This window comes from Jaculus jaculus, chromosome 6, assembly GCF_020740685.1.
Source record: "Jaculus jaculus isolate mJacJac1 chromosome 6, mJacJac1.mat.Y.cur, whole genome shotgun sequence".
Taxonomy (NCBI): domain Eukaryota; kingdom Metazoa; phylum Chordata; class Mammalia; order Rodentia; family Dipodidae; genus Jaculus; species Jaculus jaculus.
The window spans coordinates 15,446,498-15,460,180 of record NC_059107.1 but is presented as its reverse complement, the minus strand read 5'-3'; the positions used below and the strand labels follow the sequence as shown (position 1 = coordinate 15,460,180).

The following is a 13,683-nucleotide window of genomic DNA, read 5'->3' as shown; positions in this document are numbered from 1 at the left end:
CTCGTTATGTCCTTCACCAACCACAAGCACATGTGTCAAAAGGATTGAGGAATAAGACAATTCAATTATTTCTTCTCTGCTTTCTCCTTTCCTACCTGCTCATTCCCCCCCCCTTTCAGTATTCCCTCCTTCTTTTCCTGCTTCCCCTTTCCCCTCTTTCTCATTCTTCCCCCTCCCTCCTTCCGTGTGCCAGGGACAGAAGATGGGGCGGGGGTATTCAAGCCCTGGCCACTTGAACAGAAAGAAACTCTTCGTCCCATAAACACAGCTAATCAGAGAAGGCATACATTGTTGCAGCCTGGCTTGTTAGTGTAAACCGGGAGGGCCAAGTACTTTAGGAAGCAAAGAGGAAGTTGGGGATTGAATGTGAGAAAATTTAGACACGCACCCGTGGCACAGCCTCGAGCCAATCACTCATTCCACCATACACTCGTCTCGGAGGCTGCCGGAGAGAAGTGAAGGGTCCCCCACTCCCTGGGAACCCTGCAGGGGTGCATCTACCACATCCCAGCGTGGAGCCAGCGTCCTTCCGCGAGCTCTCAAGTCTCGCTCACGCAGACTCCATCCCACCAGCCCCGCCTGAAAGCGAAGAGGTGGGCACCTGGGACGCGCATCCTGCCCTGTCTTTTTTTTTTTTTTCTTTCTTTCCTTTTCCTTTCCTGCCTGGGCTGTGCTGTCTCTCCTCCTCTTTGACCCCGACGTCCCGAGGATCGCGGAGCAGGACGTTGCATCAGCCCTGGGAAGACGCATTCCGTACGCCTGGAGCGCGCTCGGAGCGCAGCGAGGATGTTAAGGGACGGCGGCAGCCTCGCTGGACACCCTCAAGCCCAAGTCCCAGGGACGGATGCTCTCTTCTTCCCGGTCCCCCATCCGCCCCGCTCCATCCCAGCCCAGACGCCGGTACCCAGCGCGCTCCCGCTCGCCACTTTGCAGGCAACTTTGGCCGCATCCCCAGCGCCACCAGGAAAGGGATGTTAATGAGGGAGCGTGGCCTAGTGCGCGGAGCCAGCCAGCTCCGGAGCTGCGATTGGCTGAGGCAAGGCGGAAGGATGACGTTATGCAAAGAAGGGGCGTGGCCTGGACGCGCGGACTCCGCCTCCTCCCTTTGGGGTTAGTGTGCCTGTGTTTAGCTCTGGGGAGAGTCAAACTGGATTCCATAGGGAAAGCCTGCAAATCACTTCTATTTTAGCGAGGAGAAAACAGAATCTCCATCCAGCAGGGTCCACCCCTCTCTTTCTCCCTCTCCTCTCTCTTTCTGTCTCTCTTTCCCTCCCCCCCTTCCTCCTTCCCTCTGTCTCCCCTTCCCCCCACCCTCTCTGGTGTATCTGTCTACGGCAAGCAGCGTCCTCATCCACACGCACTGAAAGGAAAGAAACATCTTTGGTTGGGAGAGAAGGAGAAAAAAAGAGAGAGAGAGAGAGGAAAAAACTTGCCTGGTTATGGAAAATGACACTTCAAGTAGCAAAGCCGGCTGCGCGAGTTGAATCTATTGTTTCTTAAATTGCCATCAGGGTTTTTTTTTTTCCTTCCTGCTTCTTCAAGTGAAGGGTACCGCTACAAAAGGAAACTCCAGCCCCTCCTGCCCTCCAACGGCCTGTGATCACTACAAGAAAAAAAAAATAGAGAGAGAGAGAGAGACAGAGAGAGAGCGAGCGAGCAAAAAAAAAAAAAAAAAAAAAAGCAAAAAAAGCACTCAAACCAAAAAAAAAAAAAAAAAAAAAAATCAACCAAGCAAAACAGCCCCCAACAGCCAAGCATACATCTCTATTTTTTTAATCTTGGTATTTTCGTTGGATTTTCCTTGACCCCCCCTCCCCCGCTCTTCTTTTCCCCATGTTATCGCTCAGTTTTGAGCGAAGGTTTACATTTTTGTGAAATTTTGCTTTTCAGCCCGTCTTGATGTTTTAGCGCGAGTTCATCGACTTAAAAAAAAAAATCTGTGGTTGGCGTTTTTCTTTCCTTTTTTTTTTTTTTTTTTAATATTTTCAAGAGGGAGGAGATTTTTCCGCAAGAAAAGGTTGTTTTCATGTTTGGGATTCAGGAAAGCATCCAGCGGAGTGGGAGCAGTATGAAGGAAGAGCCGCTGGGCAGCGGCATGAACGCGGTGCGGACGTGGATGCAGGGCGCCGGGGTGCTGGACGCCAACACAGCGGCGCAGAGGTGGGTACCGCGCGGGGAACCGGGGCGCGGATGCCGCCTCCGAGGAAGCGAGCGGCGGGGCGAGCGGGGAGAGCCGGCCCCGGGCCGGGGAAGCGGCGGCGGCCGCTGCGGGGAGCGCGGGGCCGGGCCGCGCCGGTGCGTCCGCCGCTGCGCTGCGCTCCGCCGGCCGCCCGGGGCTCCGCGCTCCCCGGCGGCGCCGCTTTCGTCGCCCGCGGCGGGAGGACGGCGAGCTGCCTGCGAGGGAGCCCGAGCTTGCCGGCGCTTTCTCCCGCCTCATCTGTGACCGTTTTCATTTTGTTTTTAAACCAGAAGAGGCCTCTCACCAGCATGATGTTGGATTTCTGCGTTTTTGTGTGATTGGCTTTTTCTTATCTTTTCTGAATGCTTTTATTTCTTCCCTTCTTTCCTCTTTCTTCTTTCTTCCTTCACTTCTCCTTCCTTTCATCCTTCCTTTCTTCTTTCTTTTCCTTTTCTTTCCTGCCCTCCCTTTTTTCCCTACTTCTTTCATAGTTCTTTCCTTCCCTGTGTTTCCCCTTCTTTGATTTCTTTCCTTTCCTTTCCCTCTTCCCCTCCATCCACTCTGCCCCTGCATTCTTTTTTCCCCCCTCTGCATCCCTCCTCTCTTCTGTTTCTCCTTACTTTCCCTCTCGGGCTCCTGTTTTGTCGCCCCATCTCTCCCTGGAGTCTTCTCTCATTTCTCCGGTTTCTCCCTTCCCCTCTCTCTCTCTGTCTCTCACCTTCAGTTTTTCTCAGCCTGTCTGGAGAATAGCAACTCCCAACTTTAATTCTCTCGTTTCCTAAAAGCCTTCGCTCTGTCACCAGGCTTTCTTCCAGCCCCTCTCCTAGTGGAAGCTCCCCAGATGCTAGCTAGAACGCGTGGCCTGGAGGCGATGCCCTTAGCGGTTGATTTGCGGAACTTTCTTGAGTGTATCCTGTGCCCTTTTCCAGGGACTCCTGGTCCCAAGTGAGAAATGGTACCCTTTAATTCCTGGTCGCCAGCGGGGCTTAGGGGAATGGGAGACCTGGTGGCCCCAGGCCCTGTCGGACTCAGAGGGTTCGGAAGGAGAAGGAAGATGTCTAATTACATCATGTCCAGCTTCCTGGGGCTGGAGACAAGTGTCGCTAGCCCGGTTGTATCCCCGCAGAGCAGAAGGGTGAGAGTGGTTTGGTAGTGAGAGTGAATTGGGTAACTGGGCTGGAAGTGAAAGTGTGTGTGTGTGTGTGCCCGCGTGTGCAGCGCGTGTGTTTTTGTCCTTCCTTCTGCCTGCTTGTGCCTGGCAGGTCGGGCTGTCAGTGTGGCGTCCTGGGCGCCCAACTCTCCAGTTGTTAGCGTTAGTGCTCAGCAAGCAGCCCTGGCCCTCTGGGCTTCTGGGATGCATAAGGAATCCTCAGAACTGCAAAACTTTGTCAGCACAGATCTTTAGAGGGGGGTGGAAAATATGCCAGTTCCTCTGCCTACAGCGACCACCCCTGACAGTTTTGAGTCCCATACTGGGACCCTTCTTCCGCGCTTGTATTTAGGTGGAAATCGGGCTTTCGGAGGCCGGCAGCTGGCGGGGCTGGGGAGGTTTCTTGGACCGTGGGTCCCGCAGTGAGCATCCCAGCGTCCCTTTCCACCTGCCCACGTACTGAGGACAGGACCGTGGAGGCGTAGCGGGCACTCATCCCCGCCGCCCTCTCCGTCGCAGCTGTAAATTGCGCGCTCGCGCCTCATTTCCCCGTACCCACCACCCTCCAGTCCTCCCCACGCTGCGCGCTTCATGTCGGGGTAAACGCTTAGTGCGTTTGGCTTCGCGCACAAAACCTAAACCAAACTTTCACACCTCTGGCGAGTTCTGAGGACCCGCTCGGTGTTGGGCGGGCAGGACAATCGCGCGCGGGGGTAGGGTGGGGACATGCTTGTCTGTGGTCAGCTGTGCCAGGGGTACCTGATGAGTCGTAGAGGGTGCCCACTGGATGTTTTTGGGGGGGCAGAGGAGGTGGGTGTTGATGTGTGCCATGGGTTCTGGGTGACAAGATGGGGTGCAAATCAGGGTCTGTCTTAGCCATCTAACTGTGCGTCTTTGGCCGCAGCGGGGTGGGTCTGGCCCGGGCTCACTTTGAGAAGCAGCCGCCTTCTAATCTGCGAAAATCCAACTTCTTCCACTTCGTCTTGGCCCTCTACGACAGACAGGGCCAGCCGGTGGAGATCGAGAGGACAGCCTTTGTGGGGTTCGTGGAGAAGGAAAAAGTAAGTGTGCACCAGGCGGTCTCCCGCGGTCCCGAGCTCTGGGAGCAGGCCCAAGAGCCTCGGAGGGCGCGCTCCCTGCAGAGCATCCACCGCGCTGCTGTGAGGGCTCCCCAAAGCCTCTTCCCGTCCCGGACGAATCTGGGCCACGGTGCACACCACAGTGTCCTACTCCAGCAAAGTTGTCACGGAGTTCCCAGAGCTGGGTAGGGGCGACCCCGACTGCACAGTCTAGATGGGATGAACCGGGCCCCAGACTTAACTTGCAGGAGCGCCTGCCTCACAAAGCTCAGGCTGCGACCCCCAGGCCTTGGGAAGAGGATCACCCCGATGTACCCTTTGGAATTTTCTGGAAGGGGAGAGCGAGAGAGATAGATCAGTTTGGGATGAAGGGATGAATGGGGGCGGAGGAGGGATAACGGTTTACCACAATTTCTGTGGTTATTGGGGCTGACAGTCTTCACAGGTTGCTGCTGGTGGTGGTGGTGGTGGGGATCCTCGCTTGGGGGAAGTTGCCTGGAAGTTGGTCCTTTCGCTCACGCTCACACCGACCTCTCTCCTACGTCTCTTGTGTCTTTGCGTCCTGCTGAAAACCAGGAAGCCAACAGCGAAAAGACCAATAATGGGATTCACTACCGGCTCCAGCTCCTCTACAGCAATGGTGAGGCTCCTGTCGGGTCGGTGCCGGCACCCTGGGGCTCCGGGTCAGGGCAGGGGGCTCACGGAGCTCCAGGTGGACGAAAGCCCCCCAGCGAAGCTCACTCGTCAGCCACCCTCCAGGTGAACAGGCCTCTCTTAAGTTTCCTCCTAGGAAAGTTTCACCTGAGGAGGCCCCGAGTGACCTCAGGGCGTCTTGCTCAGTCCAGGGAGTACCTGAGGCCAGGTGTCGTGCCTAGGCCCTGGGTGGGCCACGTCCCTTCTTTGTCCCCCTTCCTGAGGCCTGTTCCTTCTACTTGGCCCAGACGCCAGGCCCAAGGCCCTTTGGGTTCTGGGAGCTAGCAGCGGTGGTGGCCTTGATGGCTTCTGTTGACCGCCTAGGGGCTCTTGACTGGTCAGGGAGATTAGCTAGGTTGGTGGGGGGGGGTCCTCTCCCTATAGCTAACAGCTGCTAGGCCACTGCTCAGCTCAGCTTGTGGGGGGGGGGGCGGGGGGAGGGCCAGGCTCTGCTTTTCCAGGACAGCAGGAGTTCAGTGGGCCTAGGACCCCTTTGTGGGGGTAGTTTGTGTTGTTATTTGTTCTGTGCAGCTCTTTTCCTTCAGGACTTACCCCTCTCACTTAATTCTCCTTCCTTTCCCTCCCCCTCCACCTCCCCCCCCCCCAGGGATAAGGACTGAACAGGATTTCTACGTGCGCCTCATTGACTCCATGACAAAACAAGTAAGTTTCTTAATTCCACACTCTGCGGATGACTGGAAGGTCACAAATTTCGTGGTAGTCCCAAATCAGCTCCTTCCAATCTAGGGAGATGGAGCTCAGACTCTCAAAGCCAAGGGGGACCTGAGGACCACCCGGGCAGCGAGGGTTTCCAGGGCCTGTGTGCACTGGCGCCTCCCCGTGGGGAACGTGGGCTCCAGGCTCCTTCCTTCCAGGGAAACCCAGGCCTGCGGATACTCAGGGAGGATGGGGTGCTGAGTGAAGGAATAAGGGCTGAACTTCCTCTCACTTAACCAAGGAGTCCCAAGGGGTAAGAAGGGAGCCCAGAGACGCTGAACTTCTGAAACACAAGCTAGCCAGGCCTGCTCAGAGGCCCAGAGCGAGGAATTTGGGGGCGGGGTAGGAGGCAAAACTGGCTTTCAGGACTCCTGAGAAGGGTAAAAGTGCAGATGATCACTCTAGAGAGTTCTTTTTTTTTTTTTTTTTAAGGAGGAGTTAGTGGAAAGGAGTGGTGGAAGAGGGAGCCACAGTTGTTAGAGGGTATTTTGCAAAAAGCAAAAATAAGTAAATAAATAAAAAAATAAAAGGAATAGTTCCTGCTTTTGCCTCAAGTTTGGCAGGGAGCCAGGCAGCACGAGCGAGCTCGCAGTCTTAAAGGTACATGGGAGGTATTTTCTTAGGTTCCCCAATCCACCATGTCAAGCGGTATACATTAGGATTGAGTTATGTTTTAAAAAATACAATTGAGCAGAGTCGGAAGAGAGGCCTGACATTTTAATAGACACAGGAGTTCCTCTCTTCTTCATTTAAGAAAAAGTTTAGTTTCAAAATGAAGTAGGTTGTTAGGTAGTTGGAGGACTACTACAACAGAAAAAAAAATTAACAGCTTTATTAAGTGATGGAAGAAGTTAGAGCAAAGAGAAAACTTATCTATTGTATGCCTACCAACAATATTTTAAGAAGCTTACAGTTTTTTCAGCTGATTGTTATTTTAAAATATTCCTTTTAAAATAAAGGAGATGACCTCTCATAAACACTGGCTTAGAATGTTTGGAATTGAGGTACATATGAATATTTAACAATTGCTTGAGTTATGCCATGACTTAAACATGTTGGCAAAATACATATTTATAAGCTGTTGAGAGTTTAAAAATCTCAACAAGAACCATTTCATAACAGATAGTTTTGATTATTACTCTCATATTTCATATTGTGACTCAAGTACAGGCTAAGAAGATATGAAATAGTTTGAAATGACAGATAAATATCTACTGAAATTGATTTCATGTTATTTTCCTCAAATATTTTCCTCTTGAAGATTCTATTAAATTTTTAGTTGATAGTTCAGAACAAACTCCTATTTGTTCATTTAATCTTAGGTTTATTTTCCTTAATGGAGTTTTTTTGCATAGAATAATTCTCTTCCATTTGGACACTAGTTTAATTTTATTTTTTGCAAAGCAGAAATACAAAAGTCTGATTTCAGTATTTTTATGATATCAAAACAAAGATTATTAAGTGGAGTTTTGTTTTCAAAAACTGTCTTTGATACCATGAGTATCCTTTCCTGCTGCTTTCATGGAGAATGGGAAGGGAGCCAGAGGGGAAAGAATGAGTTCTAATACACATCCCATATGTATGTGTTAGAACTTACTTTTACAAGATAAAAACCACATACATGCAAAGAAGTGTATAAGGCTGTGTGTTTATAAACATCAACCACTTAAATGTTAAATTTTAAGTTGCCCTGTGAAAGGCATAATTTTGAGGAGCACAAAATTAGGGTATACTTAAAGTGATCATTTCTAGCTGATTTCAACCTCCTCAAAACTTTTAGAGCCTCCTAAAGAAAATGCTACCAAAATTGACTTTATTTTATTGATTTTATAAAATCTGTTGATTTTTATAAAACAATACATGAAATATTTTACTAATAAGATGATAGAGATTAAGAGAAATTGAAGCTAAAGGCATTCTTTGATGATTTGGTGAGATAGATAGATAGATAGATAGATAGATAGATAGATAGATATTGGGAGAGAACAGGAGAGGAAGAAGAGGGATGGTTTGCTTTTAAAATAGCAGTTATGAGAAAGTCATTTGCAGTATATAACATCATATTAATAGCTTAAATTATAAATATATGCAATTATACGTGGTAGTGAATGACCTGAAAAAAATGTTTAATTGTTATCTAAGTTGTAAAAATATCAAAACAAAGGGATCTTTCAAATCACACCTATTTGCTTTCATCGTAATTATTTGAATAGATGGCTTTTCTATAGCTTTCACTTTGAAAGGCAATCTGTGCTCATTATCTAGTTGCTGGTTCTTTGATTTTATGCTGTAAAGGTTTTAGAAGTAGGTTATTTCTTGAACACTCAGTTAATACAGTACCTATCCCCCCCAAATCAGAGCATTTTCTCCATGTCAAATGTTCTGTGAACAACTTCAGATTTTGATATTTAGAGCAGAATAGAATTTTAGTGTTGGGGAGTTCCAGTGACATCGTGGATAGTGGAGGCCACCACTGGGTTCTGTTTTCAGTTGTATGTGTTCATATCAGAGATGTGACTTTGTGTGTGTGATGTCATATCCTTGACCTATAAGCTGGGGTTCAAAAGGAATCTCAGGCAACATGCAAAACTAACTGTCCACTCAACTGTTTCTTAGTTTGCTCCTGATCTTGGGTGGAGTTAGCTACACTAAGATCAAACAGAAATGTATTCAATCAACCAAGATGTATGGGTATGACACAGTATTTCACACCTTTCCAAAAGTGTCTCATTAGACTATTTTGTGTAATGCTTCCTAGTTTTGGACTCTACCAGGAATGGTCAGGCTTCATTAGAAGGGAGTGTGTCAGGAATCTAGGGTTCCTCATACCTGTGCTTCCTTTATAACACTCATAGGGTATCATATTTAATAAAATTGTTCACCAGCTGAAAAAGAAGTCTTGTTTTTGGGAAGGGTTATTCAAAACCGAGTTTAGCTGGCCTAAAAATAGATTGTTTTTATGTCATTGCTGTTTTTGGTATTCTATTAGTGAGCATGAAAAAAAAAAAAAAAACAACCTTCTGGATCCAGAAGTTAAGGGTGCTGCTTTCAGAGTAGGGGTCAACTGCAGAAGCCCACCCGAGCCTGGTGGGGAGCTGAGATCACATTCTCTGATCATGCCACTGAACTGCTTACTGTAATAAATAAACAAACAAACAAAAACAAAACTAATTTATTTCTTCTGCTGTCATCTTGCTTGAAAAGAGTAGCAATTTTTCCAGTGAACTCAAGGAAAAGATACCAAATTTCATAAAGTCATCAAAAATACAAAATGTTCTCTGCTCTCAAACAAAAGCTTTTTTTTTTCTTTTTCTTTTTTTTGAAAATGGCAAACAGGACTCACACAATCTTTGTATATGTAGACTTAAAGATGAGGTGTGTGGAGAGTCGACCCTAGAAAGGTGCCGTTCAGTGGGGATACCAAAGATCGGGTAACTACTATGCTGTCAGCTTTCTTCTCCCAGCTAGACTCCTTTCTGTTTGTGTCCCCCATTCTTTAAGTTACTGATATGCAAGGGTATTTTTTCTATTGATGTTTCATTCTATTTTACCATAGCTTCCTAGATGTGATTAGCAACCCTTTCAGTTCATTGATAGGTAAGCACACTTTTGGTATATTAATAAGTTTCCAAGGAATTTGCCAGGCCAGAAAAGAGGTTCTTTCATGTATTCAAGGAAACAAACAGAAAGGGAGAAAGCAAGTTTATACTCAGGGCCGTATTTCAGCAGCTTTCTGTCTCCCCTGCTAACATGTCAAAATCGCAGGTGATTTAAATTTCCTTGCACATAGAGGAATGGAGAAGTTTGGAATTTTTATGCATGATCAGGATCTGTGTTTGGGAAAATGTAAACTCATCACAGTGGAAAATGTGTTGTTTGGAGTCTGGGGGTGAAAACAAAGCTGATGGTTTTGGAGAGATTGCCGGAGCCAGATGGTCTAGTACTTCCCCAGTCTGGCGGTCCAACTGCTCCCTCCTGGATAATATACAGCCATTTGTTCGGGGATATTTACGCTAGAGCTGTTTCCATGTGAATGTTTGAACAGCATTAAAAACGAACATATTAGTCGGGATACATTTATTGAACTTGTATGACTGTACAGACAGCCCGTTATCTGTGTCTACGTTGCCGAGAGAGATGAAGGAGTGGTTGGACATGGACATTGGCATGTTGCTTACATGTTGGTTTTTTTTTTTATTTTGAGCAAGAAAGATTTAGTCTTAGTAATTTAAATACATACACATTTGGTAGGGTCACTAAAATACATACACATTTGGAATCAAACTAATGAAAATAAGGGTAACACCCACCTTAGAGCCCTGTTGTGAGAACTAAATGAATTTATATATGCAAATGGCTTAGTACAGTGACTGACATGTATTAAGCACATAATAAATGAGCTGTTCTTCTTCTTATCATTATTGTCCCATTGCAATGACAAAGTCAATCGCATGTACTAATATAGATGTAAATGTAGTTAGCATCTGAGTAAAACTATCATTTATCACTTCTAGGTCATATATAACATGGGGTGGTTGAAATTCTTTTCTTTTTTTTTCTCCAAGGCTTTTAGTTCTTTGGGACATAAGAGATGCACTCAAAAGTCCACTGCTTTTTAGTCAGGGTTGTGATGTAACTGAACAGCACAGTGAACATAATACCATTCCTTTGCGACTTTATTAATTCACTTCTGAAAGCGAGCTTGCTTAGCTGCTGAGCTGAAATTACATCTTTGCAGTTTGTTCACCAGTAGCCAAGCTGATACTTGAAGCAAAAATAATTTTTTTTTATTTTACCCAAGAATTAATGTTGGATTGCTGTTGGATGCAATTGTTTATGAAACGTCAGATTTGTGGTGCTTTCTTTGGCATGCTTTAATTTTTAAGTAGGGCTCTTTCACCTACTGGAGATTTCTAGGACTATTAGCACCTTTGTTGTTGTTTTCAAAGAAAAGCTGGGGAACTTTGGGTTGGTTTGCTTATAATGTTGTTGTTATAGTTTCTTGATCATGTAGGTGTTGATGTTGTTTTCAGTAACTTGCTATCAAAGGCTTACTGACAGTTTATATTCAGAAGACATTTCCTTTCTGGTTGGATAAGGCTTTGTACATTCGTGAACTTATTCTCCAAGATGACAAATTAGATTTGCCTTTTGTATGTGGAAATAGGAGTGTAATTTTCAAGGTCACTGTGTTGACTTATGTGGAAAATTAAGGAGTTCTGTTATGCCTCTGCTCTTCTTTCTCTTTCCTCCTGATCCCTTCTTCTTTCTCTCTAAAATAATGACAAGTCTCTTATTGTAAACCAAGACAAATTATTAATCATCATTTTGCTTAAAAACCCCCATCAGATTTAGCTAGACCAAGGTCAAAGGGCTTCTTGTTTCTTTTATTTTGTGTGGGACAAAAAGAGTTAAAACTGTTAGAAAAGTACACAAAGAAACACCATGCCCAATTCTCTGTGCTTCCTTTCTCATCCTATTCAAGTGTGATCCTGGTATATGTTCACTGTGTATTTTTTTACTTTGCACTGTAGTCTTCATCCATAGCAAGCTTCAATTAACTTTTAAGACAGCAATGTTTTGGAAAAGCAGCATGAGCTATGCTTCAAAAATGCCTTCTACAACAGCGACAACTGAGCCATGCCTACTATATTGACTGATTGATTTTCAAAGCTCTTCCATGTTGATTTATAGTAGAGCATTTGAAATTAATAGCATTTTGTCCTCTAACAGTAGAATTTCAACACTGTTATTGCATAAGGATGTGAAACTTTAGCAAACTTATATTTTTATTCTTTAGTTAATTATAAAGATATTATTCAAAAGTCTCTCAACCTGAGATTGAGATGAACATAAAGGGAATATTAAAAATAATATGAATTCTTTACTTATTGTTTTATATTATTTTGTTTATGTTCTGTTAACATATTAGAGGTCAGCATTTAGCAGAAGTAGGCTAATAGTGTGTCAGAAAAGTAGATCTTCCGATATGACTGGTTTTGACAATTTGCTTCTTGCTATAAGTAGGTTTGTAAAGCTGAGCTGAAGTTATTGCTGTAAACTATCTCAACTTTCTTCTTCTGCAAGCATTTCTGCTGCCTTGAGGGATTTGTTTACATTGGCAGGATTAATGTCAACATCATTTTCTTCTTGATACTATATTTTTTGTTTCTAAGGTTATAAGCCTCAATTTGATTCACCCTCAATTGATTTCTTTAAGTAATATATTTTATATAATTTCTTTCGCTCTTCTACCCATCTCGGTAGCAGCTCTCCCATCCTCACTTGTGATAAACACATTGATTTATTTAAGCCACTGTTGTCTTTGTCGCTCTCGCAGCAGACAACCTTCCTCCCAGTGAGCAGACGCATGATTTACTGTGGAGGATGACAATAAGCCTTCTTCTTGGTGCTCTATTGTCTGGGCCCTAAACCAGCTGTCTATTAAAATGGTTTCACTTAAAATAGTCAATGCTGTTTATACGCTCCTAGGATCTCCCAGCTGATCCAACCTTAGTGAGCTTTACCCAAACCCCAGAGAAGCACACATTAAAATTAGGAAGAAAAGCAGGAACTTTCCCCTAAATTGCTGCTAGAGTTTCCCTCTCCTTCTGGACTTAAAATCTGGGCTTGTGAACTGTGAGCCAGCCTTTCTACAGGAGCTAACTACATATGGTAGAGACTTGATCAAGGCCTTTCACTTGGAGCAGCAAGCTGGAGGGAGAATTTGGTGATAGAGAAGTCTGAAGTCTGTTTTGATATTTCTCTTATGTTGGAGATATTCATCCAATGCTTTTTTCTTTTCTTTTTTAAAATTTTTTTTTGTTTATTTTTATTTATTTATTTGAGAGCAACAGACAGAGAATGAGGCAGAGAGAGGGGGGGGGGAGGGAGAGAGAGAGAGAGAATGGGTGTGCCAGGGCTTCCAGCCACTGCAGATGAATTCCAGATGTGTGCGCCCCCTTGTGCATCTGGCTAACATGGGTCCTGGGGAATTGAGCCTCGAACCGGGGTCCTTAGGCTTCACAGGCAAGCTCTTAACTGCTAAGCCATCTCTGCAGCCGCGATGCTTTTTTCATAAGGTCCTATACAAGTTCTCACCAACGTGTTGATTTCTGGGTCTATATATTCTGTATGTTCTCTCCCTCTCTCTCTCTCTCTCTCTCTCTCTGTCTCTCTCTCTGTGTGTGTATGTGTGTATTTTAACAAGCCTTTCCAGTAACAAAAACTGGGTGGGGTTGGAGATTGGTCTGCCTTTGAATTGTATTGGAAAGCTCACTGACTTAAAGTGACACTCCCATCCACTCATTCCAGGATCTTAGTCCTATCCATGGTGGAATTTCACTGGCTTTTATTTCAGAAATCCCAGGAGTAACACTTCTCTCTCTGACTTTATGTACTGAGAAGTCTTGTTCTATTTGGGCCCAAGAAGCGGGAAGACAGAAACTTCATGCTTCCGCTCCTCCCTAGAGCTCTTAATTATTTCTGAGCAAATCCAAATGCTTGGTTTCATTTTTCTATGCTTGTTTTGGAGAAAAATTCTGTGTTTTGACTCTGCTGCCAGAAACGAGGTGGCAGTTTGGTATTTGGTAAAGAGATGCATTTTGGAGGCTCTGGGCCTTCAACAAGTGGTGTTCAGTTACCTAAGAGATAATGTGGGACCTATGGCAGTCCCTGTCACCTACTGTCTGGGGGAGTCATGATTGGATTTGCCCTGGAGCCTTTTATTAGCTGGATATCATCATGGCCCCACTTACTTCAATGGAAGTAGCAACCTCAGTATAAATAATATTTTATCATCTAGAAATACTAAAAATGAGATCAGATGTAATTGTTATCCCTGCTCCCCAAAGGAGCAATTTCTG

General features: G+C 45.4%; 1 protein-coding gene across 4 annotated transcripts in view; it reads left to right on the top strand.

Moving 5' to 3' along the window:
• Positions 1-1,708: 1,708 nt before the first annotated feature.
• Ebf1 (EBF transcription factor 1) overlaps positions 1,709-13,683 on the top strand; it is a 410,419-nt gene continuing 398,444 nt past the window's right edge. For all 4 annotated transcript variants that reach the window (XM_045152065.1, XM_045152064.1, XM_045152063.1 and 1 more), the window contains exons 1-4: positions 1,709-2,160; positions 4,234-4,390; positions 4,985-5,048; positions 5,709-5,764. In XM_045152065.1, coding sequence (XP_045008000.1) covers positions 2,027-2,160; positions 4,234-4,390; positions 4,985-5,048; positions 5,709-5,764 — 411 coding nt within the window. In that variant the 5' untranslated portion in view covers positions 1,709-2,026. The remainder of the gene's footprint in view (positions 2,161-4,233; positions 4,391-4,984; positions 5,049-5,708; positions 5,765-13,683) is intronic.